This window comes from Episyrphus balteatus, chromosome 3 (genome assembly GCF_945859705.1).
Source record: "Episyrphus balteatus chromosome 3, idEpiBalt1.1, whole genome shotgun sequence".
In the NCBI taxonomy this organism is placed as follows: domain Eukaryota; kingdom Metazoa; phylum Arthropoda; class Insecta; order Diptera; family Syrphidae; genus Episyrphus; species Episyrphus balteatus.
In genome coordinates this window covers 42,823,639-42,851,165 of record NC_079136.1, presented here as the reverse complement: position 1 = coordinate 42,851,165, position 27,527 = coordinate 42,823,639, and the positions used below count along the sequence as shown (strand labels likewise).

At 30.1% G+C, this 27,527-nt stretch overlaps 1 protein-coding gene across 3 annotated transcripts in view; it reads right to left on the bottom strand.

The window, feature by feature from the left end:
* The window catches only part of LOC129915254 (xaa-Pro aminopeptidase ApepP-like), a 33,236-nt gene extending 12,302 nt beyond the window's left edge, over positions 1 to 20,934 (bottom strand). The window contains exons 1-8 of one of the 3 annotated variants that reach the window (XM_055994740.1): positions 20,791 to 20,934; positions 15,767 to 15,932; positions 15,343 to 15,514; positions 10,914 to 11,150; positions 4,743 to 4,841; positions 3,841 to 4,037; positions 2,720 to 2,985; positions 356 to 505 (exon numbers count right to left, since the gene is read on the bottom strand). In XM_055994740.1, the coding sequence (XP_055850715.1) occupies positions 356 to 505; positions 2,720 to 2,985; positions 3,841 to 4,037; positions 4,743 to 4,841; positions 10,914 to 11,150; positions 15,343 to 15,514; positions 15,767 to 15,932; positions 20,791 to 20,852 (1,349 nt within the window). In that variant the 5' untranslated portion in view covers positions 20,853 to 20,934. Of the gene's footprint in view, positions 1 to 355; positions 506 to 2,719; positions 2,986 to 3,840; positions 4,038 to 4,742; positions 4,842 to 10,913; positions 11,151 to 15,342; positions 15,515 to 15,766; positions 15,933 to 16,282; positions 16,486 to 16,887; positions 16,909 to 20,790 lie in introns of those variants that run through there. The other 2 variants (XM_055994741.1, XM_055994739.1) reach the window with 2 other exon arrangements.
* Between the last annotated feature and the right edge of the window lie 6,593 nt (positions 20,935 to 27,527).

Here is a 27,527-nt window from a genome sequence, read left to right as displayed (position 1 = left end):
GTCACTCGATTAGGGCTTCATTTTGAACCTTCTCTACATGAGAAGGAAGTCTTGCGTTTAAAAAAAAATTAAGTTCGTTCGCATTTTCGATGTGTTTGACCAGTACTGTGTGTTAGTTTGTTATTTATTTGTTCAAATCATGCAAGTAAGTAGACTATCTTGAAGTAATATTTGCAATTTTGTGGGTTTTTAGTTTTTCTGATGATATGTCAAAAAATTAGAGAATTTTTATTTTTTTTTTTCAAAGCTTTAGTTGAGAACCGTTTTTTTTCTTTTCAGAAAAAAACAATCTCAATCAATCGATTTTAGCTGTAAAATTTTTCAGATACATACATACAACTACAAAAATACATACCAATATTGACCACCCGAATCCACTAGATAAATTTCATTTCTGGTTATTTGTTTGTCTGTTTCTACAGATGGCGTATAGTGGGCCATGGCAGCATGCTCCCCAACAGCACTAATAGTTTCGAAACTTAAACCACGGAAGTGTTCCTGTTGCCTGTAACGAGAAAAAGGACGACACACATACATAAGTATACCAGCAATGAAATGAAAGCAAGTTACATAAAATAAATCTAAAATTCCAGCTGAGCTGATGAGAAAAACGACCAATGTGAAGAAGATATTGGAAGAGGAAATAGACTCATAAAACGAAACACGAAAGGTTTTGTGTTGTTTGCGAAATGGTTTATGTGTTCGAGAAAATAGTTCCGATTTCCAAGAGTAAAAACCCGCCCAATCAAATTTATCCCTTAGTTCAACTTATAGCAGTTACAAACATATGAGAATTGGGGAGGGTTGAAGAGAGAGTTAAACAAAAGTATCAGTACTGATGAATTTTTTAAAACTTGACAATTTGAAGGATTACACGAAATGGGAGAGTGGAAAGTCTTAATATTGCGGCAAAACGAAGTGGTTATATCCTGCAACAGTTTTCTCATGATGAAGTATTGGCAAATACACAAGTTCTGAGAATGTGTACAATTTTACTGGTGCATATTTACTTAGACGAAGAAACAAATAATAAACACTTCAATAGAGAGAGACTTTTCTTGGCTATGTGTCTATTTGGACTATGGTTATTCTGGACAACTTTTTGTCCATATTTGTTTTGGAATAAATTAAACTTTATTGAAAACATAGATTAATGGATTTTCTTCTTAAAAGTTTTTATAAATATGGTACACCAAACAATTATCAGTATAAAAGTTCAACTTATTCATATCAGCCCTAAACATATACATAATAGTATATATTTATTTATAAATCGACTTTTAAGCAAATTTCTTTACATGTTATTGTAGGAAATTGAACGAAAAAAAGTTGTACACTTTTTTCGTTTATCTAAATCTAAACGTTTAAAACATATTTGAGGTCCAAGATTTGAGAAAATCTTTAAAACTTCGTTATTATTTTTGTAACAAATTGAAAAACTATAAGAATCAAACGGGCAAAACATATTGTTGTAGGAAACAGACTGTTCTACAAATAAGGTCTCATTAAATATTTGTATCAATCTAACCATTTGAAAGATATTCGAGGTCAAAGTTCAAAAAAAGTATAACATTATTTTTTTACTTTTCAAAATTTTCTAATTCACTGAAAAGTCATTATTATCAAATTATCAAGATGTATTCTTGTAGGGGCTTAAACGTTCTACAAAAAAGTACTGAGCATCAAATTGATTTCTTTAACCATTTAGAAAATATTCGTATCCAAATCCCCACTAATTTCATTAGTTTTCTTATGAACATTACGAATTGAGATTTGGATACTAATATACTAATAATGGGATCGGGTCAAAATTCTGGCTTCAAAATTCTGCTTTTCAAAATTCTGCTTTTTTAACGAAAATTCTGTTTTTCAAAATTCTGCTTTTTTTGTATTCTGCTTTTCAAAATTCTGCCAGCATTATAATTGAACAAAAAATTCTGCCAATTCTGTTTTTTTTTTATAGCATATGCGCTGACTAAAGAAAAATACATCTCATGTAATTCAACATTGGTACTTTCCTAAATTTTTTTGTTTAAGTGTCGCAAATATTTTTTAAAATGCATAGACTGACTTTCTTTCAAATAAAATCTATGTTTAACTTATTGGAACCGATGTTGTTTGATACAAAATATTCCTTTTTTTATTCAAATTTTTGAATATTCATCTTTAATTGATAAATTAAAAAAAATTTAATTATTTTCGGAAATGTATTAAAAACCTTTTCTTAATATTTTCAAATTTATTTATTTATAAAACAAAAATGAATTTGCTTTCAAAGAATGACAAATTATGAAGGTAAGTAATCAAATAAGCAGAAAATTTTTCAAGAAGATGATTTTACAAATTTTTGCAAAAAATTAAAAAAGGGTTTGGAAAATGTTAAAAAGCGCGCGCTTTTTAACATTTTCCAAACCCTTTTTTAATTTTTTTGCAGAATTTTGAAAAACAGAATTTTGAAAAGCAGAATTTTGAAAAACAGAATTTTGAAAAACAGAATTTTGAAAAGCAGAATTTTGAAAGCAGAATTTTGTAAAGTAGAATTTTGAAAGCAGAATTTTGACAACAGAATTTTGACCCCGGCAGAATTTTGACCCCAACCCACTAATAATGTCCGAGAGAATTTAAAAAGGATTAGACTTCAATTAACTTCCATTACCAAAATAGAGGGTCACTTGGGTGTGAATTTATAAAAATTATCATACAAAATATAGATACTCACTCTCTAAACTGTTCCAACTTCTTGGCACCTGATATTTCAGTAACATTATCAATATCAATTGTTATATTAAGCCAGTGCAAATATTGAATCAATGCCAATCCATCTCGAATGTGTGCTTTCTCTAAATTTACAGCTTCCACCGAATTTTTAACTGATTTCGTCTCAGCTACAACATTTTTGCAAATCAAACGATTTTCTGGTATAATTTCAGAAATAGCTTGACTAACACTTTCTGGAGTTATTATTTTTCCTGTTGTTGTGTTGACCTTTTCAAAATAAAATTTAAAGTTTAAATACAAATTAAAAAGCTTCAAAAAGGTTAGAATAAAAATTACAGGTAAAATTAAAAAGTTTTTCAAAGGTAAAAAAAAAAATAAAGCGAACTTAATGCAAAGGCTTCGTTTACAATAGAAAAACTGAAATTTCACAAATTTAATTTTCTATAAGACTTCCACAAAACTTTTGTAGGTAAACAATTTCTCATAGGAGTTATAACTTCGTTAAGGCCTTCTGTAAAGAAGTTTAGAAGTTCTTAAAGAAGTCTTAGAAAACTACGTTTTTATACTTAAGTTCGGTTAAGGACTTCGGAAAGAATTCTGTAACAGCTTTTAAACAACTTAATAGAGGAATTCGGTAAGACTTTATAATGATTGTTAACACAACTTTGGAAAATGTCTACAAAATAAATTATAAACATGCATTTTTCATCTTTCAAAAGTCATAGCTTCCATAATACTTCGGTAAAGCTTTAATTTATTTTCTTTGAGAACTTAAAAAAAAATATTTTTATATAGGCTCTTGTACAATATTGTTCTGAGTAATGCAGCGAAGCCTTACAGAAGCTTTACAAAAGTAAAAATTTTGCTGCAATAATTTGTAGAAGGAAAAGCTGAAATGTTGTTCGAAAGGTATTATTTGGTCTAAAATAATTCTCACATAAAATAAATCTCATATAATTTTCCAGATTGCTTTTGCACCTAATCTTCATAGTCAAACAATTTGAAAAAAATTAGGAAAAATATTTTTTGCTTTTATCACACACAATCAAAACTCATAAATAATTAAATTCTTAAATGTTATATTTAAATATTAAAAACATCCCAATCCCAACCAACACTCACAAGTTCCATGACTCCTTCGAGAATCCTTCCATAATCCTTAACAGTGATATTCAAATCCTCTTTTATCAATTGCTTCACAGTTTCATTCGAGAGTTTATCCTTTTCTATAAACAACACATAACTCCTTGGCGATAGAATGAGGTAGCTAAAAAATACGGGATTGTATTTGATGTCTGATCCTCTCAAATTTAGAAGCCCTGCAAAAAGATATTTATAATTAGATTTTCTATAGAGTAGGTATATATATTTTTTTTTTCATTTTTGTTTTGTTTTGTAATTTCTTTTTATTTTGTTTTTTTTTTTTTTTTTGTAAGAAAAAAACAAATAAACTGCCAACCCTCCCCTGTTACACAATGAGAGTTTTGAGAATCATGATGGCACGCGCTAGCTGGCATTCAACATCCTTCAAGTTCCAACCCATTACCCCATGGAAACTGCTAAACGGTGGTGGATTTGCTCAGGAGGTTTGATGAGTTTAAAGAAATGGAAGATTTCAATTCGTCGAGTCTCAAATACATTCTTATTTCTTTGGGAATAAGATTTCCATTCACTTCCTAAACATTTGAGTCGATGATAGTGATTAAAGTCCACTTAGCGCCCTCTAGGCCTTCAAAACCCCCAATCCGCTGCTGATGTTTCTTTCTTTATTTTTTTGTATTTTTTTTTTTATTTTGAAGAGAGATAACCATTTTAAGCTTCCCTGGCAATTTCATCTTCCCGCTGTTTATTTAATGAAAAAAATGGTTCACTAGGGGTTTGAGATTTTTCACACTATCTCTCTATATCCATCTATCACAAGTTCTACGAGTAGATACGAGAATATCCTCCTCGGTATAATACTGAGCTGTTCTGGCTACGTTTTGGAAAATTGTTTATTTAAAACTTCATGTTAAGCTACTTACATGCGATATCGTCTAAAGTTGTTACAACAATGGATTCGGCATCATCCTCTTTTTTGATTTGGTCCATCATCTCAGATACTTTTAAGCCCGCCACTTTACCTTTATTCGTGTTTTGTTATATATTTTTTGTTTTTGTTTTTCATCCAAAACATCATCGTCCATTTTTGTAGAAACAAAAAAATGAAAAGAAACAAAAAAAAAAATAAGGTTTTTTGTGATGCCCGCATCATGCACAGACAAATAAAATTAAAAGGAAACAGGAAATGAAAGTATAGGAAAGGTTGAATGAAAATGGTTACACTCTCTATATCGAATTGTTGTTGATTTGAATAAGTGGTTATTTGCATATTTATGGATTCAGTATTGTTTGGGCTTTTGTTGAACGGGGCTATCATCAGGGCACAGGGTATATGTATGGATGTGTATTTATATGGACAAGGACATGAAGCAGAACCCATCAAGGTTTTATGCTCATGGTAAGCAAATAGAAACAAAAGTGCTATTAAGCGGGTGGCAAGAGTGGCGATATAGGTATAAAGTGTAGGTAGTGTGGCTCGCGGTTTTTTGTTTGTACAAAAGAACAGAATTGAAAGTTGGGGTGGTTTGTAATATTGAGAATACCAAACCTACTAACCAAATTATACGGACCATATTTGCCCCGCTTAATACATAGGAAGGGTCATTTCATTACAATAACAATAAAGATTGACGATTTTTCGAAACCATCTAAACTGGCTTTTGTGTTGTTCTGGGTTGTTCTGTGAAATGACATTAGAGAAAATTAGTAATTAAAATAGCAGTGGGTAACGTTTAGCACTAGAATCATTTTAATTTATTGGAGGTATAGAAAGTTGAAGGTGAATTTTTAATTTTTACATAGTGACCTTGGTTAGGTACCTTTTATTCATATACTGCGTGTTAACTCAAATTAACTTAGCTAAATGTTTGCCATTTTTGAGTAAGGACCAGTTTTGACTTTTGATATGGTTTATCTTATTTTTTGTCTCTTAAAAGAAATCGTTTGCTTTCCTTAAAAGATAAAAATTCTTGACAAATTGGCCGTACATATTATTTACAAAAGCATGTTACCTATTTATTAACATAAATTGACGTAGGTACCTACCTACACTATTTGAATAAAAAAAAAAATATTTAGGTTCATCAAAAATAATTGTATTCTTTAAAAAAAATTGCTTTGCATTAAAAACAAATACTTTTCACTTTTTTTTTTCAATGTGTAAAACGAGAACATTTAATATATTAAAAAATCGTAATGTATATAACAAAATGTTTTAAATGTAGCTACGTATATTTGAGCTAACACGGTACCATAATAATCTAAGCATTAGAATTCGTAAGAAAAATTTTAACACGAGTTAAAGCTCAAAAATGGCATTACGATTTAGAGAAGTTAATAAAAAAAAATAAATTGGGCAAATATTTACGATTTATTTTAAGAGGTACCTATCTATTATATTAAACATTGTAAAAGCAATATTTTGTATTTTATCAAGATTGGTTTTATTTAAATTTTGATACAAATTCTTAACCTTCGGATAACAACATGCTTTTTGGTTGTCCTAGGATTTAATTTAAAAAAAAATACTTTAAGGTATAATAAAAATTATTTATTTAATCATAACATTTCATAGGGAAAATAGATAATTAAAAAAAAAAAAAATAAAAATTGTCAAAAAGCAAAGAAAGAAAAATGAAGTCTGAGGTGGTATAGCACCCCTGTTGTCATCAGAAGGTTAAAATTGACAAATTTTGTATTTTTTCGAAAAAAAAAAATTAAAACTATAAAGTAGGTACATATATCTGAATTTTACAAAGTTAAAACATTTTTTTTTTAATGTTTCGTTGTATTAATTTAGCAATTTAACAATATTTACAAATAAAGAAAAACAAAATATTTAAAATAACATATTCCATATTTCATACATATGTATTTCAAACAAATCAAATAAAAAAAAAAGAGGTTGTCTGTAAAGCCGGTTTACGGACTATGATTTTACGTGATAACGTCATCAGAAAACAGGTTGTGTGCTTTTGTTTAAAATGAGTCAATTGAAGCGTTTACTTATTTCAACCAATCATAATTTACAAAAAAAAGCTAAAAAAATACCTTTTTTTATTTTCTCATTATATTAATTTTTACTTGCTCAATAGGGCAAGTATTGGTTTCGTGTAAAAAAAAAAATTCGAGGTTTTAATCAAAACTAACATTACGATGATGGAGAAGTCCGAAAAAGTGGTTTTCGTCATGACGTCCGTCGGTCTGTGCGTCGGTGCGTCGGTGCGTCGTCAAAAAAAAGCTGTACATGAAGCTGCAGCCTAAACGGGTTGAGGGATTTTCTTAAAATTTGGTACAGATGATTTTTTTGTAATTTCCAAGGTTGGTTTTTTTTTGTTTTTTAATATCTCGCTTTAAACGTATACCTACCATACAAAGTTTTTGAGTTATTGCAACTTTCTCGAAAACGGCTCTAACGATTTTGATTAAATTTAACATACTTAATGCTGTTTGCAGTTCTAACATAACTGCGTTTTTAGTTTTTCTCAAAAAATGAGGATAGTGAAAATATGACATTAACTCTTTTTTAAATCGCGGATGTCGGCTCTTCCCGTACATCTTAATGGAGTTATTGCAATTTTCTCGTAAATGACTCTAACGATTTCGATTAAATTTTACACAAGTAATGTTATACGTAAATCTAACGTAACTGCATTTTTAGTTTTTCTCAAAAAATACGGATAAAGGAAATATGACTTTACATTTTTTTTAATCTTTGATGTCGGCTCTTCCCGTACACCGTTAATGAGTTATTACAATTTTCTAGACTAAATTTGACATACATAATGCTTTAAGTGATTTTAATATATGTAGCTAATTGCGTTTTTTGTTTTTGTCAAAAAAACACGAGTAACAAAAATATGGCGTAAGAAAAACTAAAAAAAAAAAATAATTTCGTATTTTTGCATTTCTTATGAAATTCCTTAAAAAAATCAAATTTTAACTAATTCAAAATATTTTTTTTTTAAATCTTTGACATAAAAGCTACTTTTATCATAAGAGCAAGTACGTGCGGCCCCAGTCGTGCATTTTATTTTATTTTTAAAAGCTTACAAAAAAATTATGCAATTTAAAAGCCAAGTATTTCTTCTTAAGAATAAAACCATTTTTAAATTTTTGCAATGCACAAAAAGTATAAAAATAATTTATTGAAAACAATCAATTTTCATCAAAAAAGCAAAAAAAAACATGAATTTTTATCTTCTCACGTCATTAATTCAATTTTTTTCCCTAACAACCTATACAAAATTTTATACCATCTGAAAGCTTATTGTCTTAGCTCAAAACATATACATCGATTAGGTCTATAAGACATCTACAAAAAGAGATAGAATTTTTTGAACTCGATCAAATTTCACTAAAAAAAAAAAAAACATTTATTTTTATGTCCTCACGCTATTTTATCAATTTTTTTCAATGACAATCTATACATATATCATATGACGCTTCAATCATATTCCTGAGATGCTTACAAGAGGAGTAAGAGTTTTTTAAAGTCAACCATGTCGAAATTCCAGACTGAGATTACGGTACTTCCCACACTGGTGGCTGTTCGGGGGGCAATAGATCCTGGTGTTTTGAGGTTTTTCGCAATTTTCTTGATTTAGCATTGTGTAGCTTGTAGTTAGTCTACCGTTATGTGTGATATACCAAATGAATGGTAATTGTATAAGGATGCTCATAAAAGTTTTATAAAATTTCTATCTGCTCTTGGTCAAAAGTTATAACCTATTGGATTCTAAAATTTTATTTTACAGTTATCTCAAAATTATGGTTACGAAAATGATTAAATCTTTGCACACATATAGTCGTAGTCATGGTCTATCATTACTCCATATACTTTATTCCTGTATCTATTAAAGAAAAAAAGATAAAAATAAAAAACGATTAAAAACGATAAAAAAACGTGTTTTTTTAAACTTGTTTCTTCCGTTATTCAGTCAAAACTCACTAAACGATTTTTTGTACATGCATGCATAAGGCCAAAACCTACATGTCCTATAAGTTTGAGATTTTTTGAACGCTCAAAAAAAAAGCTAAAAATCAAAAATTACCCAAAAATAACCCTAAAAAACAAGGTGTTTTTCAAAAATTCATATTTCGAAACGGAGAGTTTTGGAAAAAATCCGTATTAGACCAATAATTTTTTTTCCCTCATCTTTCACCTGGCATCTTTAGAATTGTCAAAAATAATTTCCTTTACCTTTAGGTAGGTTAATATCTTTCAAATAAGCTATAGAAGATTTTTTTATCTCTAATAGTTTATTTTTAATTGAAATGTTTTGCCGCACTGCGAAAGTGCGAGAGTGTAACGTTAGAAAATGGCGTCACTTTTTTGTTTTCAATTTCAACCTTGATTCGAAATTTGGGTAGAAAACAAAGAGTTTTGTGGTTGGAGTTTTTCGTTATTTTTGCGTTTTTGTTAGTTTAGGTAATACGTATTTTTTGATGATTTTGACCCTCTATTGCATTACATGAAATAAATATGTACATATCTCTTTAATTACTTTCGCAATAGATTTTTAAAAAATTCTCTGTATGAAGATTTTTAAATGTTAAATATATTGAGTCTTACACAAGCCTTACTTAATTTTTTTTAATGAAAAATAAGGATATACATCGAATTTTATCTATGGGTTATCAATTTTTTTTATTTTAAATTTTTTGTATATAATTTATATGGATAATTTCTGAATTAAAGTTAATATTTTCTTGGGCCCCTGAGACTGAGAGCTATTGTCACAGAATGTATGTATTTATATATGCGACCAATTTTTTTTAACGTATATTTGTAGATTTATATCATCTGCATAAGTATACCTAATATAAATCTAAAAATCACAGAATGTTGTTTTACATTACTATTTAAACATTTTATTTACCCAGTTAGCCAACATAAAATAAGGAAGCTGGTTGAACATTTAGATCTGTTTGCAATTTATTTTATTTTTAACAGGTTTCTACTACATAATCTTTCGTGGGGCCCTGGCGCCTGTTGGGGTCCGGAGCACTGGTATGTAATTTATTATTATAACCATGTTTTTTGGATTACCTATTCTTTAAGAAAAGCAATGTCAAAAACTTATATAAATACAATTATGGCTCTGTTCCTAGTAAAAATCTCTTCTTTTGGCAGCTTTTTATATATAAAAATAAAAAGTATAGGGAAAGCGACTCAAACCTACCTTAAATTAAGTATGCGTTAAAAAGCAAGAACATTTCAACAAATTAAAAGGCATTCCAACAAACTAAAGCACATCCTTTGATCCCTGAAGTGCAACACAATACACAAAGCGAAATAGCTACACTTGGCCAGGTGCATGTCAAAAACTATTTCACTTAACACTGAACACTAAAGTGAAAATACTAATGCAATCACCTTTTCGCTATCGAAAATTGAATCGCCCTTTTCAAATAATTGCCATATAGATTTCGAAAGTGTCATGTATACCCACAGTGTCACACACAAATTTCAATAGATTTTTTCACAGCTCAATGATAAAATTAAAAGAGTTTGATCTAACGCAAATGGATTTATACTGCTTCAATTTAACTTGAGTTAGAATAAAAACAAAATTCGAACTTGAGATAAAAATCAAACAGGAATTTACGATAAAAAAGATTCGTATAAAATAAGAGCAGCTGCAACTTCTTGTCGTTTTTGTTTTTCACTGTGGGGGTGTAATAAATAAAAAATAATACTTCTTCAGGTACAGGTTCTTATGGAAAAATAAAATCTAGTCCTTAATTTTTAGATAGTCTTTTTATGTTAATTCGAACATGATATTTAATATAATAAAAAGGAAATAAACACTCAAGGCTATTCATACATTCTCTTTGACTAAGCTGAGATTTCAATTTTGTAAACATTTCCCTCACAGGTATGTGAAACTGCCAAAAGTCCTATCTTTCAAGCTAAACATCCGCCCACATACTTCTTCCAACATAACAAGTATAAGTTTCATAAATAAAAGAAAGTAATTAAAATTTAACAAACGACTAGCAATAAAAACAAATAAAGACCCTCAGAAAAATTAATGAAAAAGGAAAAAACAAAGTAACACACAACACACTATCTGACTAAGAAGACTCACCTGTAAATTCTATATCCAATGGAATAATATTATTCCGAGTTGGTGGTGGTCTGCTCATCCAAATCTCGTCAATAAGATTCCTTGAGATGCTAATTAATTCGTGTCCCTTTGCATTAAGTTCCTTGGCAATTTGACGAAAAGCTGACGCCTTCATAAGAAAAGGATCCACACCGACTGTTGAATTTGACGGCAAGTTGTTAAGCATCCACTCTGTCATGTTGAGCACATTACTTTGTCCTGCAAAAATATACATATATACGAATAGAGGTATGGTATTCTTTAAGGATTCTCTTTAGATAAGAAGAAGAGGAAACGGAAATATTCATTCATCACTATCGTCTTGAAGGAAAACCATGCATTTTTGATGATAGGCATCTTTATAAATATTTATAAATTGTAAGCAAGGACAAGGAGGATAGGATGGATTGAGATAACTTTGGTATATATCAGAAAAGGAAGCGGAAGTTCTTGTTGTTGTTGTTATTTTTGGCCACCATCAGTACCAAAAGATAGACACAATTAATACTCGCTTAGTAAGGATTCTCGAAGGATGCGATTAATGGAGGATATTTATGCTTTGCTGAAGGCAATTTAGGGAAGCTTTAAGGTAAGATGGATGGACTCAACTCGACTCCTGTTGTCGCTGCAAAATATGATATTTAATTTTATTGCGCTAATTAAGCTTTATGGCAGCCAATTCACGAAGCTTATATAGATGGGATTAAGAGATGGACAAATTCCTGGGATAGACCGTAGTTTAGATGATGAGCCATGATAGGCAGCATCCAGCATCACAAATGTGAAAATATAGGGGTGTCCCTATATATTGCGCATTGTCAGCGCAATAAAAATGTTGTCATCAATTAAAATACAAAAAAAAAAGAATATTGTGATTAACCAAAGGGACGAAAAATGTTTGCAAAATCAGCTTTTTACATATTTTTATTGTCTATGCAAGGAAAGGGATTTTTTAAGCGGAGTATAAGCTTTTTTTTTGTTTATTAAAAGGATTAAGTAAAAGAATTTAAATGAAGGAATTGAACATTAGTGACGGTTTTTGAACAATAAATGTGAATAGACCCAAGAACTGTGGTTGTTTTATAGGGAGAAAATAGGTAGTGCCACTAAATGGGAGTCAGAAAAGGGGCATTTTAGTATTTGAAGGTTCCCCGCAATGGGAAAATGGGACGCCAATTACATAAACTAATATGAACGCAGTTATTTTTTCTAACTATATGTCGTGAAAAAAGGATTATTTTTAAGTGAAAATAGAAGGAAAAAGTGTAGTTCTCGGTTGTTTCAAATTTTCGTTTGATTTACTTGATTTCAAAAATGTTTTCCAGATTTTTTTTTTCTTTCAAAATTTGGACTTTCATAATCTCTCTCATGATATCTTAAATTATAAATATTTTTAAAGAATTTTAAAGCTTTTGCGATTGATAACGTTACATCGAAGTTCTGCAGGGGTATTATAATTTTGAATTTGAATAAAGCTGTGTAGAAAAGTTTTTTAAGTTACTCAGATTTTTATTTAATCTCATTATACAGGGTGTCCCAAAGTCAACGTCGAAACGAAAACGGTAGATACATAGGTTAAGTGGAGACTGTTATCAGAAAAATAATTTAAAAAATCGAGTTATGGACATTCGAAAAAAATGAAAAGAATGGTCAGCCTGTGTCGGTCATATGCCGTGACTACAAATCTAAAGTTTTCTCAATTTTGCTACGGAACCTTGAATAACCCTGTTAACAAGTGCATTCAAATGTTTTAAGTCAGCTGGATCAGTTTTAAAGTCACGGCACATGAAAAACCGTCACATTTGTGACCATTTTTTTGATTTTTTACGAATTCCCATAACTCCCAAAGTATATGGCTGCATTTTTTTAAAATTTTTTCTGATAATAGTCACCACTTAACCTATCTGACGTTTTCATTTCGACGTTGACTTTTGGGACACCCTGTATACCTACTTATGTATATTGTCGATAAATGAAAATAAATGAAACATTTTACGGAAAATAAAAAGAATAATCCGAAAGTCCCGCCAAAATTTTTGCCTCAGGAATTTTTGCCTCGGAGAATATTAACCCATCAATGATGTGATGTCATGTATTTTTATGAAACATATAGTCTTAAGAATATATATATAAGGGATATTGATATTCTTTGAAATGTCTTCTATTTAATATGGGTCACTGGTGCGTATACGCAATATTTTTTTCTATATGTTTTTTGTATTTAACGTTCATACATATGTTTTTTTAATTTGTATTATTATTCTTTACTTTAAATTTCATGGGAAATTTTAAAATGTTGTTATTTTAAGAGTGATCTACAAGCTTTAAGAATACAATTTTTATCTAAAGACTAATATTTTTGATATAAAACATTTTTTAACTTTTGATTCCTTTTTACGGACCTTGCAGATTTTAGACCACCCCAATACCAACCAGTAGGCTGAAAATCAGTTGGTGGATTATGGGCAAGAATTGGCTTGTGGCAAAATAATCGAGGTCCTAGTCAAAGCCAACATTACGATAGTGAAGAAGTTCATAATATCAAAGATAAGCCCCATATAACGTTTTCAGGGTATTGCAATTTTCTCGAAAATGGCCAATATAAGTTGATTTAATTTGGCATTCAAAATTAACAGACAAATTTTTCTTATCATATTTAAGAATCAAATGTATTCAATTTCTCAAAAAAAAAAGTTTCTTATCTTACATGTTTTTTTTTATTTTTATCTTGATAACTTAACCAAAAGCTTTAATTTCCAATTTTTAACTGAAATATAAAGACCGTGTCTTAAGAAACAGTTTGCTTATGGGTTGCCTAGCGAGATATGATTGCCACACTTTAAAATTATTATTTTTTTTTTCTTTTTTCGACTACGCTACCCTGCTTTACAAGACTTAAGTAGATATTTTAAAAAATGTTATATCAGAGAAAATTTAATTTAAAAATTTAAATATTTAGGTGAAGTTGAAAAAGTGTCAAAAATCTATTTCCTTAAAGAAAAAAGAAAATAATTGGATATCTTCCAAGTTTTGTTTTTACTTAGTTTTTTGTCTTCTTTGTAAAAAATATTTAAAATGCACTGTTTAACTATAGACAAAAATTAAACATATTTTTCTCGAAACGTTGCTGTAAAATGTTAGCTTTGGTAGTTTTCAGCCGATTTTGACTTATGTAGGTAGGCGTTTTAAAAAAAAACAAATTTAGACCATTTCAACGATATAAAAACGTTGTGCTTCATAATCTCAAACATTTTAAGAAAAGTGTTTTTTTGTTTTACATTTTTCTTTAGGTTTTTTTTTTTTGAACACGATAACCAAACCTTACTTAAAAATGGTTTTAAGACACATTTCATAAAAAATTATTGTGTAAGAATTTTCGTCAAAACTAAAAAATTTTAATCAAAAATTTAACCAACTTATTTTTGATAGAAAAATTTAACTTTCTAACAAAAGTATCTTTGAACCATTTTTAGGTATGGCTTGGTTTTCGAGTTAAATAAAAAAAAAAATAAAACCAACCGGTGGTGACTGGTGATGCCGTTCGCTCAGAAATGCATCAGTGGATTTAGTAGCTTTTTGGGCTGAAGTATACTTTGTCAGCAATAAAAATTCTTGAACACGTTTGTGACACTCAAAAGTGTCTATTTAATAGACTAATCTTTCACCTAAAAATCTGCGTCACTTCAGAGCAGGCTCTGATTTAATTTATTAAATAAAGATTGTACATAATGTCTTTATATCTATCTATCTTGGCCAATCTTCACGTAATTTAATACACCCTTAAATATCCTTTTTGTATTCTTATCATATTGATTTTATTCTCCAACTAGACCTTAAAAATACTTCCAATGTAAATGGATAGATATTGCAAGAAATTATCATTTATTCACATAATTCAAGGCTAAGGACGAAGTACCTCTACCAAATCAAAATTTTATCATTTGATTGTCTGTTGCTATCAAGTTTCTTATTTCCCAAATGCATCATAATTTCTCTTTTGGAATAAGGAATTTCAAGCACAAATTGACTTGGAGCAAAACGAAAACGAAAACTCTCTCTCTTGTTATAATCCCATTAGGATTATAAGGTTTAGTAATAATTACCATCTCCTAATCAGTACATCAGAACATCACTCGCTCTGATATTTCTGGCACACAATGTTCCTTTGTTAACATTCCATGTCCTTGTCCATGCGTTTTGCCTTGCCAGTACCCAATGCTTACCCCCTTTGGGACCAATTCATCCAGCAAAATACTTCCATTTTGTCTCTAATCTTAAAATGCCTTAGCTAAAGGATAACTATAGAAGACCCCTCTTACACCAGCAAGCTTCCCCCAATTTTCACCAAAGTCTTCTTTCTATACATCTACAACAGCTCTATACTTGTATTTATGAATATACTTATACACACCTGTCTTCATTAGCGTCCAGCAGTTAGGATCCAGTTGCTGTTCAGCTTGGAGATGATATCTTGAGTCGGTCCAGAGAATAGCCTCAGTTGCAGTAACAACAGCTTCCCCGGCCGAACCAGTGAATTTGCTAATGTATTGCAAACGTTTGTCATGGTCGGCAATGTATTCACTCTGTAAGGACATACACACACACACACACAGAAGTATGACCAACCGACCATCAGAAACCATCCAATGCAAGGCGAATGAAGCGACACGATGAGAACGACGAGAAGTTGATAATGCCCCAGGACAATTGGGAGTATAGAGAGAAAGAAGATTTTGGTATTATTTCGATATCAGATGGAAGAATAGCAGCAAATCTCGAGAGCACATGCAGATAAAATGCAGTAGATGGTGTTGCTGATGACACAACTTACGGACCTGGTGGGCATCGTTCATCAGAACAATATACGCTTGAATGGCGGCTGTGGAGCTAGTGGTTCCTTCCAGTATACTCGAATCCTTCATTAGGACTCGCAATGGTTCCAGTATATCGCCTACTTCATTTGTGCATTTATTTTTCGTCTGCAAAACTGCACCTAATGACCTGGAAGTGGTAATTATTAGAGTTAGTTAGATTCTTATGTGTGGGATAATGATCTGGGGTTGGAGTTTTAAGTTGTTCATCACAGAAAAGGTGATGAGTTTGAATCAAAGTTAGAGGATTTATGTATCTTCAACGAAATTAAATTAGAATTTCAGTTTAAAAAATAATACAAAAAAAAAAAAAACACAGGACAGAACCTTTTAGTTCTTTAACTCTTTTAGTCACACATTTAAGTGAAAGATAAAATTTATTTTATTTTTTTCAAACCGTTATTTTTTAAGAAAAAATAGTAGTTAAACCCTGTAGTTACCGCACCGAAAAAAAGTTGATAAAAACAGCAACAAAATTACCATTTTAGAGTTACAAAAGTCGTCCAACGATTACATAAAATATCAATTCTCCTGCTTGGTATTTCGGTAATATTTTGCGAACCACACCAAATATTATTCTCCACAAAATAAAAGCCCATCAGTCATTTTTTACAAATCTCAATCGGCGTTTACCAACCACGTTGAAAAAATGCAACACTTTTAATAGTTTGACTATTTCAGTGAACTTAGGAAACTTTTGAAGTTATTTTTTAGTACCTACCTACATAATAATGTATGTATTTGTATGATTTATCAAATAAGGGCTAGTTTTTCAGAGCTGGGTTAACTCAGAGTTAGTTTACCCTAAAATTAATTTCAACAATAATATAATCAAAAAGCATATGATTAAATTAAAAAACTGGTCCTAAGTTCCTAAGTTCTTCTTCGTTTCAGAACCTTGTCTAGGCCAATTTTTTAAAATTTTAAAATAATATCCCAGGCTATACGATTAGCTGCATTTATTTTTTCTTCGACCTCATGAAAAAAAAGTAATCTACGTCCAGATAACAATCTCAAGGAATATAAACGTTTTAGGTTATCCCCTTAAAGGGAATTTTTATTGGACCACAATTAGCGGTACTCACCGAAACAAGACAGCTTGCTTTTCTCAAATACGGCTCTAACGATTTTTAATTAAAAAAAGTGTGTATACTATGGCAAAATAAGGTGCTACTTTTAAAATCAAAAACATATTTTTTGAACTATTATTAACGGTTGCCATAGAACCGTTTTCTTGATTACTAACTTTTTCGCTTAGAGGATATAATATATAAAGTGCTTGTTCCTATAACTAATATATTGTATCGCCATATGCATGGATAGGGGTCGCTGCCTTCGTTTTTCAGTGCGAGTCCGGTTTCGCAGCTGTAAATAAACACGCTTGTTGATGACAGCCTTCAAATGAAAATAAATTAAAGGCATGCACTCATCGAAAACCTTAAAGAAACTAGAGCCCTCTATAAAAGCTCACGGAACTAACAGCACAAGCACTCTAGATATTATATCCTCTAAGCTTTTTCGAAATTTTTTAACAGAAACCTTTTTTAATTTTTAGATTTTGAAAAATCATTTCTTTGAAAACAAAAAGAAAAATAAATACATATAAATGTTTTAAGTCTGTTTTTTGTGCAGATTATTTTTTTTTAATAGAATACCCAATTTTCCAAGAGTATTTAGTATTCAATGAAATAGTATGGCTGGGTTAGGTCCAATTTTAAACCTATTATATCAACGCGTGATTTATCTCAAATAGAAAACACAATTATAGGTACATTACATAGCTATGTATGTAAGTTTTTGACATTACCGCGATACATGCAGTGGAAGAAACTATTAGCACACGTTTTCCGGTCCTTATATAGTTTTTAAGAAGATTTCATCATCTACCAGCGGAAAAAATATCATGGTTATTACAACTGCCTAAAATTACGTTTCTGGAAACTAATTTTTCACCATTGAGTTTCTTACTCATTGCCAATTGCATACGAAATATTTTCGAGATTTTGCTGTAGGTAGTGGTCATATTTTAAGTAACAAATTGACAAAAAAAAAACTGAATCTAGGATGAATTTTCCATAGTTTTTAGTTTTGTACTTTTTATAATTACGAATTTTTCAACACCATGCTTATTTGCATTTTTCAAACTATTTAAAATTAATTTTAAAGTTCTTCTAGTATTTAAAACATTTTTTGTATACATACATGTACTTTTGATGTGGTCCAATTTTCAAAGCACTTTTAAAAAAAAAAACTTTATGAGTTAGCCAAACATTTCGAAACAGTAGATAACACTGCTTTACAAGGGTTTTGTTGTCGAAACAAAAATATACTTTTCTGAAAGTTTTCGGTGTGCTGAACTCGAATCCGAAGTCAGAAACTACTAATCAGCTTCCGTTTTTGAGATATTACCGTTAGAAAATGCAAATGAGTTCTTCGGACCTTATTCTTTTGTATAAGGAAAATTGTTTGAGCATATTTAGTAACGGTTTCTATAACAACTGTATCTTTCGATACCTGTTTAAATCTTTTCAATATCTTTTGTATTGCCCGAGATATCATAAAATGAAGTAAGTGGGTTTGGGTTCATATTTCATAAAGGAGATAATGACGTTATAAAATTTATAAAAATACTAAACAACTGAGGATATCTCGGGCAGTAAAAAATATATCGGAAGGATTTAAACAGGTTTAAAAAGGTGGAAAATATTCCTTATAAAAACCGTTACTAAATATGCTCAAACAATTTTCCTTATATAAAAGAATAAGGTGAGGAGTACTGCATTTTCTAACGGGAATATTTCAAAAACGCGAGCTGATTAATTTTTTTTACTTCGGATTCGAGTGAAGCCCACCGAAAACCTTCAGAAAAGTATATTTTTGTTTCGGCAACAAAAAAAAAGTTTAATTTTGTTAACTAGTGTAAAAATTGGCAATATTCTGAATCTTGCTCAGAGTCCAATATCTTTTTTTTTAAGTTCCATTAATTTTGGTTTTGATTTAACAGATAAGATCGTAACAAACACCCTGAAGTCATAATTAAATGGACAAGAATGTTTCATTTTTCATAACTTTTTTGAAATGCAACAAAGCCCAATATCCTTTAGATAGATAAACATTACTGTAACAATTTATTGAGGACTATCATCAATTAAGATTTCATGCTTTTTCCACAAAGTGCACAATTGAATAAAAGTTAGTCATCTCACTTTTTTACTTGCGATATAGGTACTATAGGGCAAGTTTAGGATTCGTAAAAAAAATCGAACTCGAGATAACAATTTTACATGACATTACGATGATGGAGAATGCCAAAAAAGTGGGTCCGGCAATTCTGTCTGTCTGTCTGTCTGTCTGTCTGTCTGTCTGTCTGTCTGTCTGTCTGTCTGTCTGTCTGTCTGTCTGTCTGTCTGTCTGTCTGTCTGTCTGTCTGTCTGTCTGTCTGTCTGTCTGTCTGTCTGTCTGTCTGTCTGTCTGTCTGTCTGTCTGTCTGTCTGTCTGTCCATCTGTCTCTATCTGGAGCTGCAGCCTGAACGAGTGAAGTGATTTTCTTCAAACTTGGTAGTTAGCAGTTTTTGGTGATTCCCTAGAGGGGAAATTGAAATTTTTTTTTTATGACCAAAACTAACGGTACCTGCCATATAACGGAAATAGAAAAGTTAATTTTTTTCAAAAACGGCTGTAACGATTTTGATTAAAATTTTTGTGTGTAATACTACACATAAGGGCTAACTTTTTAAATAAAAAAAATATTTTTTGTACCGTTATTAACGGTACCTGTCATAGAACGGTTTTTTTCGTTTCTGAATATCTCGTACAAAATTAACCCGATTTAAATGAAAATTTTTATACAAAAGTGTGTTAGTAAAGATAATATTAAAATTTTAGAAAATTTTCAAAAAACGCATTTTTGGTTTTTTAAAAAAATATTTCAAAATTTTTTTTTGAAAAATCAATTTTTTGAAAACGGATCAATGAAAAATTTTGAAATTTAGTTTTTATGTGTAAATTAATTATTTCTTCAAAATGGCATACCAACTTTTTTTTTTTGAAAAATGTTAAAAAAATTTTATATATAAAAAATTATTTTTTTAAAAAACGGCTCCTACAATTTTCAAAATTTTTTTTCTAAAAATACCTTTTTATACGAGAAATAAAATGGCATATTTGTTTTTTTTTTTAAGATATTTTAAAACGGAGTTTTATTAATTATAAAAACAGATTTAATTTTTTTATACTACTTATGAAATTTCTTCAAAACATCGAATTTTAAATTTCTTGAATAAAAAGCTTTAACATTATAGTTACTTTAAGCATAAGAGCAAGTACGTGCGACCCCAGTCGTGCAATTTATTTGTCCTGAATTTGTTTAACGTTTTTTGGGAACACAAAGTATTTTCGTGTGTTCTTGTTCAAAATGTTTGTAGATTTTTTTTGAAAGGCAAACATTCTAAAATTTTAATGGTTTGTTCAAATCCTAAAAAAAAAAATCCAGTGGGAGTAGGTAAAGACAGTGGGTAAGGTGCAAAAGCCAATTTTCACAAAAGTTCACTTCAAACTTAATTACAACTGAACTATTTCAAGATCCCTTGATTTCTTAAATTATTCATATTTATAGTTTTACGCATTGGGGGCTTTCGATCAAAAAATTTCCATTTTAATATAGTATCGGGATAGAAGATTTTTCACTATCACTATTATCAATACATGATTCAGGTGCTAAATAGTGTTTAAACAAAATTCACTTAAATATTGCGAAAAGGGTTCATTATCAACATAATGACTACATTAATGCATGTTTGTTGACAAGAACAAACTTATAGTGACTTAAAAAGCTTTGCCGATAAATTAGTTATCGGTAATTAGGTGATCAAACGCACTGCGCGACCACTTTACTTGACTTAATAAAACTCTTGATCTTATCAATTTGATTATAGGATTAGATAAAGTTTTATATTTGTTTACACAAGTAGGTCAATTAATATAATCACCTTTCGACAGAAATTCTTTGAAGAACAAGAAAAACAAAACAAAATAAAACAACAAAATTCATTTCTTCAACTTATATTCCACGAAAAAAAAAAATAAGACAAATCCAAATGTTATTCACTCAACGTCCGAAATAAGACTAAAACTCAAACCATTACCCAGTTCTATACCCTACCCACATCCAAGTCGTGGTTCTAATATCAAATCAAGATTCTTAAACACAACAAAACTAAACTCACATTTGTACAACCTAATCAAAGTAGAATTATGAGTGAGTAAGTATCTCATACACATTCTGGGTGAGAATACCTTTGCGAATCGTTTTGATTACTGCCAATAAAAAAGAATTGATAACGAAGAAAAAACAACCAGAAGCAACAGGAGCAAAATAAATACAATCGCAAATCATAATCTCCTAAGCTTTCAGCCAGTGGCGTATTGAGGGGGGGGCTCAGGGGGCTCAAGCCCCCCCCCCAAGCCTTCCAGATCATGTTATTTTTTAAATAATTTCATTGTAATGTATATGCTTCACTGAAACTTGTTCTTAAATCTTATAGATTTAGAGGCAGCTCAGATGCTCGAGCCCCCTCCAAATTCTGAAACGGCTATTTGTGTTTGTTTGAGTAAGAGCCTTAGCTGTAGCTGGGGGTTGGGTGGTTTTTTTCGGATTTAAGTCCAATTCGAAATTCTTCAGATCACTTTTTAATATAATACGTACGTCGAATATCATCACCGTGTAATTTTGCAAAAGTTCTTATGCAATCTCGATAAACACTTTTTTCAAAAATTATATACTTCTCAAAGCTATTGGAAATAGAAATATTTGATATCTCAAAATCTTAGTGGTCAACATATGTAACTAATGGTTTCTTTCAGCAAATGCCAATTTGGACTTCGAATTCGGATTATAAAAGCAACATATTACGAAAAAATATATATTTCGAATTAAACATCTAAAATAATTTAATGGAAAATTAGTTTCTAGACTTTCACTTTCTGCATTTTTCACTCATTTAGATTTTCTGATCGAATTCAATTCACATTATTTCTGTTTGTAAATTTGGTGCCTTTTTCAATGAATCTATAATTTTTGGACAAAATATTATCATAACTTATTTGTGTCTCCTTATTTTTTCTTTTGAATTCTTCTTTTTTTCCATTAAAATTGCCGATAAAATTGCATCCAGCAGTAATAATTTAACTTCAGAAACAAAATTAAAAAGGATGATCCTTCAGCTATGACAGTTCGAAGAAATTTCGAAGTTTTTGAAATTGATCCAAATGATATTTTATTTCACGTGAAATCTAAAAGTGATTTCAATTCACTTTCGGTCGAATTGCGGAACATGGGCGTTTATATCGAAAATGGTGTTTGTCACACAAGAACTTTAAAAACAGGAGACAGCAGTACGAAGCTGTCGACGTCGAGAGCAGTTAAATGCTACTATACCACTTTCAGTATCGCAGCACAGCGCTTCACTCTCGATCAAAGGTGAATAAATTAGAGAGAAAAATTTTTCGTACCCCTCTAAAAAATGTTTGAAAAATTTTCTAGCCCCCTCCAAATTTTTTTCTGGATACGCCACTGCTTTCAGCTATAGCCGAAGCAGCGCGATAATAAATCACTCCAACAGGTATTTAATAACCCATTTGGGGTGTCTGCCGGCTTACGGAAGCAATTTCGTTCGGACACACATCTCCATCATCACCATAGAGCTCCACATGTGGCCTAGTAGATTCTATGATACTATAGAATCTCTATAGGATCCCAGTAATAGATTCTATTCCGTGTGTCGGTTGGAGCACTTGCTTTGATTTGTTATGACAAATGGCATAAAATGTCTCACTTGAGCAATTCTTTTTTTTTTTTCTGTTTAAATTAAATTAGTTTCACGCTCTTTAGCGGGAATATAAATTGGCTGGAGGTCGTCTATTGACTGGACAGAGAGGCTCTACTAATACACGATTCCATGCACGAAGTAGTTTACACACGCCACACACGGTCAAGATCAAGAATTGGAGGCAAATAATAAATTTGTATTCAGAATGGGAGGCAGAGCGCGTTTATTTTTACAAATTGGCGTATAGGTGCGTGGGCATCAGTTAGATTAGGGTGAAGGAAAGTTCATTCATATTATGAGAAAAATACTTATTTGGGTGTGAATAAACTCCCTCTAGGTGATATGGTCAAAGACCTTGACAGTGTTTGCGTGCCTAATTCAAGATTTGGTGACAATTTTGTTTCTGTTATTATGTTTATTAATCATTTAAAAGATGGGTTTTATCATGTTATTTCAGTTTTCGTGTTACTTATAAATTTCCACAGCAATGTTTCCAAAACGTCATTCGAAATAAAGACTTGGGTGCAGAATTTATGAAACCGAATTAACCGCTAGGAGGCCATAAAGGCCATGGAACTTACGTCAGCAAAATAGCCACATATGAAAGATAGTCACAACAGATGTATGGATACTTCAAACCTTGCAGTCTTTAGTGAGAGCAAGTTAAAGTGCTTTAAAAAAGCAAAAGTTTAGTTCAAGAGTTTTTAGTTTTGTTTCCCTGTTAGCTTAAGTTTTCAAATTCAAAAGCTTTCTTCAATAAAAATTTAATTTAAAACACTGACATTTGCCTAACCCTTTAAATAGACTAACCCAACTAACCTTCTTACGATTGAAAATGAGGTATATCAAGCCTTTAACTGCTTAAACTGCATCATAATCTTCTTCAACTGGCTTCCTCAATGTAAATAAATTTTTGAAAAGGATTTATATAGATAAAAAAACTATTTTAAAAAAAAACACTATGGCGTATACGTATTATTTTTTATTTTTATTTAAATTTTAAATAGTGCATTTTTAACATAGAAACTAAACCTTTTCCAGCATATCCGATATTGCTTCCCTGCATGCACATAGTTCAAAACAAATAAATCTATTTCATAGCATTATTGAATGAGTGTTTGTCCGAAAAATGGTTACCCGTAAATAATACACGAAATAGGTACACTGAAAACTTAAACTTAATGTTTTCAACTCATTGTAAATCATTTGTGAATAATTAATAATTTAAATTAATCATTAATGAATAGGATTTTCTTTCGAGTACAAGCCAAACAATTTTCTTCTAAAGCGCAAGGTGTATACAGGGTGTCCCAAAAGTCAACGTCGAAACGAAAACGGTAGATAGGGTAGGTGATGAGGATGACTGTTATCAGAAAAATAATTTTAAAAATCGCAGCCATATATTTTGGAAGTTATGGGCATTCGTGAAAATGGTCACCCTGTGACGGTATTTTATGTGCCGTGACTACAAAAAATCTTAAGTTTTCTCAATTTTTTTTCTTTTGGTACGGAACCTTGAATAACCTTGCTAACAAGTGCATTCAAAAATTTTAACCCAGCTGCATACGTTTAAAGCAAATATCACTTAAACGTAGTCTACCAACTATTACCTTTAGAGAATTATTTAAGCTTGTTTTGTTTTTTTTAAAGAATCAGCACTTTACTACTTCTAAAAATACAAATTCAGTTCTGAAAGGGTACAAAAATTATATAATATGAAAAAATACCTGTAACAAAAAACTTATAGCAGAGAGCAAATATTTTTGTTTTTTTGTTGCCCTCAGCAGTTGTCTGAATAAAAAATTATATCCAAATCTGCACTATTTGATTTTTTTAGGCTATTGATTATGTCGAAAAAAACAGGGTAATAAGGAACTAAGACGTTCACGGGTTTTTATTGCAGGAATCGTTGAATGGGTTAAAAAAAGAAGATAAAACCGCGGAGTGCTATTAAATGAGATGGTGGAAACTGAAGATAGGGGTGCAAAAGCCCCCTTTTTGGTTTTTTTCAATATACCTCGTAGAACAAGCAAAATTTTGATATATTGCATACAAAACTTTTTGTAGAAAATTAAATTTCCTATTGGAATAATGTTTTTTAAAAATTAAAAAAAAAAATTTCCATATCACAATAGTCGAAACAATCACAAAAAAAAATATCAAAAAAATCTATTTTTTGAGTTTTTTTGTTTTTTTAGTTGTACATTTTTTTTGGGTTGAGATAGACATAAACATTGCTCCAAAGAAAAAAAGAAGGGGGCTTTTGCACCCCTATCTTCAGTTTCCACCCTCTCATTTAATAGCACTCCGCGGTTTTATCTTCTTTTATAACCCATTCAACGATTCCTGCAATAAAAACCCGTGAACGTCTTAGTTCCTTTAGCCTATAGGTAAAAAAAAACAAAATATTTAGAGCCGTTTTTTTTTAATTTCATACGTAATTTTTCAAAAACAAAAAAAAAATGGTATGTTTTTAAAAACAAAGATTCAAAAAAGTTAAAAAAAAAACAATTTTGTTGAAATCGATTAAGTCGTACACCAAAAAATCCGAAAAAAAACTGTTATACATATGTTAGGCACCGTTTATAATGGTTAAAAAATATTTTTTAATACAAAAAGTAGGACCTTATTTGCGACATTTAATATTTTAAATAAAAGTAGTTTCCATTCACAAAATATTCACATAATAAGCATCACATTATTATTGATTTGTAGTAAAAAATGAGTTTCAACAAACTCATTTTGGATAAAAACCTTGATAATTTGAAAACCTAAGTAAATAAGAAAGTTTTGTATACATAAATAAGAAGAAGATATCCCACAAAATATTCTATTAAAAATTTAAAAAATTTCATCGCTGTGTTTTTTTAGTAACGCAAACCTTAAAACGCGATTACCCATAATGCCAAAATTGGTGTTTACAACAAAACAATAATTCTCGGTCTCGGCCTACGGCCAAATTTGTGGGTTAGAAAAATATTCTCTATCAGAAAAAAAACGAAAAGTCTTCATAACCTCAAAAACTGGTACATACAGAATTTTAGAACCAATCCTGAAAATGTTCAACAGCAATTTTGAATTAAATGCCTCAACCCATCAATCAATCCGTTGAAGTTGAAAAATGGGACAGAAAAGGGTGACCCATAGAATACGTCGCATGACGGATTGCTTTTTGACATCTCACTCTAAATTCCAAGGAATGTGCACTAAGGAAGTTCTGATGCAAGAAATTGTAAACTATTTATCGTTGTAATAAAATAAAATGTGTGACTAGATTTTATGTAGGTAGTTGCTCTTCAGTTAAAAACAATTTTTAATAACTGATTATCAGTTGTAGGTATGACTTTGGCATTGTAAAATTGAACTCTACAACTGAATTTAGCTAATTAATTGATATTATATTATTAGATATATCATTAAGGGCCAATTTTTCAATAGTCAGTTAAACAGTCAGTTAGCACTTATTCCTCAAATAGAGAAAAAATCAATTTTTCAACAGCCGGATATAGCTTATTCCTTTAATAAAACATTTATTAGAGGAATAAATCTATCTGCTTCTTTCAGAGACGAATAAAAATTATTCTAAGGAATAATCTCAACAAAAATAGTGTGTCAATTGTCAAAGCTGTTTTAAAGAAAATATTGATGAAATGGATATTTTTGAGATTATAAATTATTAAGATGCTTTTTTTCACAAATTTAAAGACCACTTAATTAAAGACCACGTTTAAAAAAAAAAAAATCATGTGTGCAATTCACACGTGGTAGAAGTGAAACCTTAAAAAATCATTTTTCTTGCAAAAATAAAAAAATAGAAAAAATCTACCTATTTTTATTCTATCACCTTCAAATCCATGTTTTTTATATGACAACCTATATAAATCTTATATCATCTGAAAGCTTATTGTCTAAGCTCAAAATATATATATCGATCAGGTGTATGAGACATCTACAAAAAGAGCTAGAATTTTTTTAACTCGATGAAATTTCATCTAAAAAGCAAAAAAAACATTTATTTTTAAGTTCTCATGCTTTAAATCAATTTTTTTGTTTGACAACCTATAAAAAATTTTATAGGTACCATGTGAAAGCTTATTGTTTCACCTTGTATAATGATGTATAAATCTTATTTCAAAGATGTCTACAAGAGAAGTTAGAATTTTTTAAAGTCAACCATGGCGAATTTCTAGACTGAGATTACGGTACTTCCTACACTGATAGCTGGTCATCGCCAACAGATCTCCACAGGTGTTTTGAGGTATTTTTAAATTTTTTTCAATTTAAGATTGTGTAACTTGTAGAGCACGTAACTATATGTGTGATATATCAAATAAAAGCTTATGTTAGCAGCATGCGTATTAAAGTTAAATCAAATTTGTATGTGCACTAGATCAAAAGATATAACGTGTGTTCGAAAAGAACATCTTTTTACCGTTATCTCCGAATTTTGAATATGAAATTAATTGAAATTTTGTACAATAATATATTATTTAATTACCTATCTACAGTACAAATTTCATTCATCTATCTATTAAAACAAAAAAGTTATAACAAGTTGAAGTCGTGTCGCGTTTTCGTTTCATTTTGTTTCAAATCACTACGATACTAAAGAAGTTTTCACTTCAATATGAGGGAATACAAGAAAACAAAATTAATTATGAACAAAAATGACGTTTAATTTTGAATATTTTTGAATTTGACATTTTTTTTGTTATTCTGTAGAATAGAGTTTTTTTCATTGAAAAATTCAATTTTGTTATCTGATTGTTTATGAGCCTAATAACTTTATTCGTTGAACAATTAACTGACTGTTTATTAGAAGATTGAAAAATCGGCTCTAAATGTTATTTTTAGTACAATTTCTTCACCAATGAACAATTTAAGTTCACAATTCATAA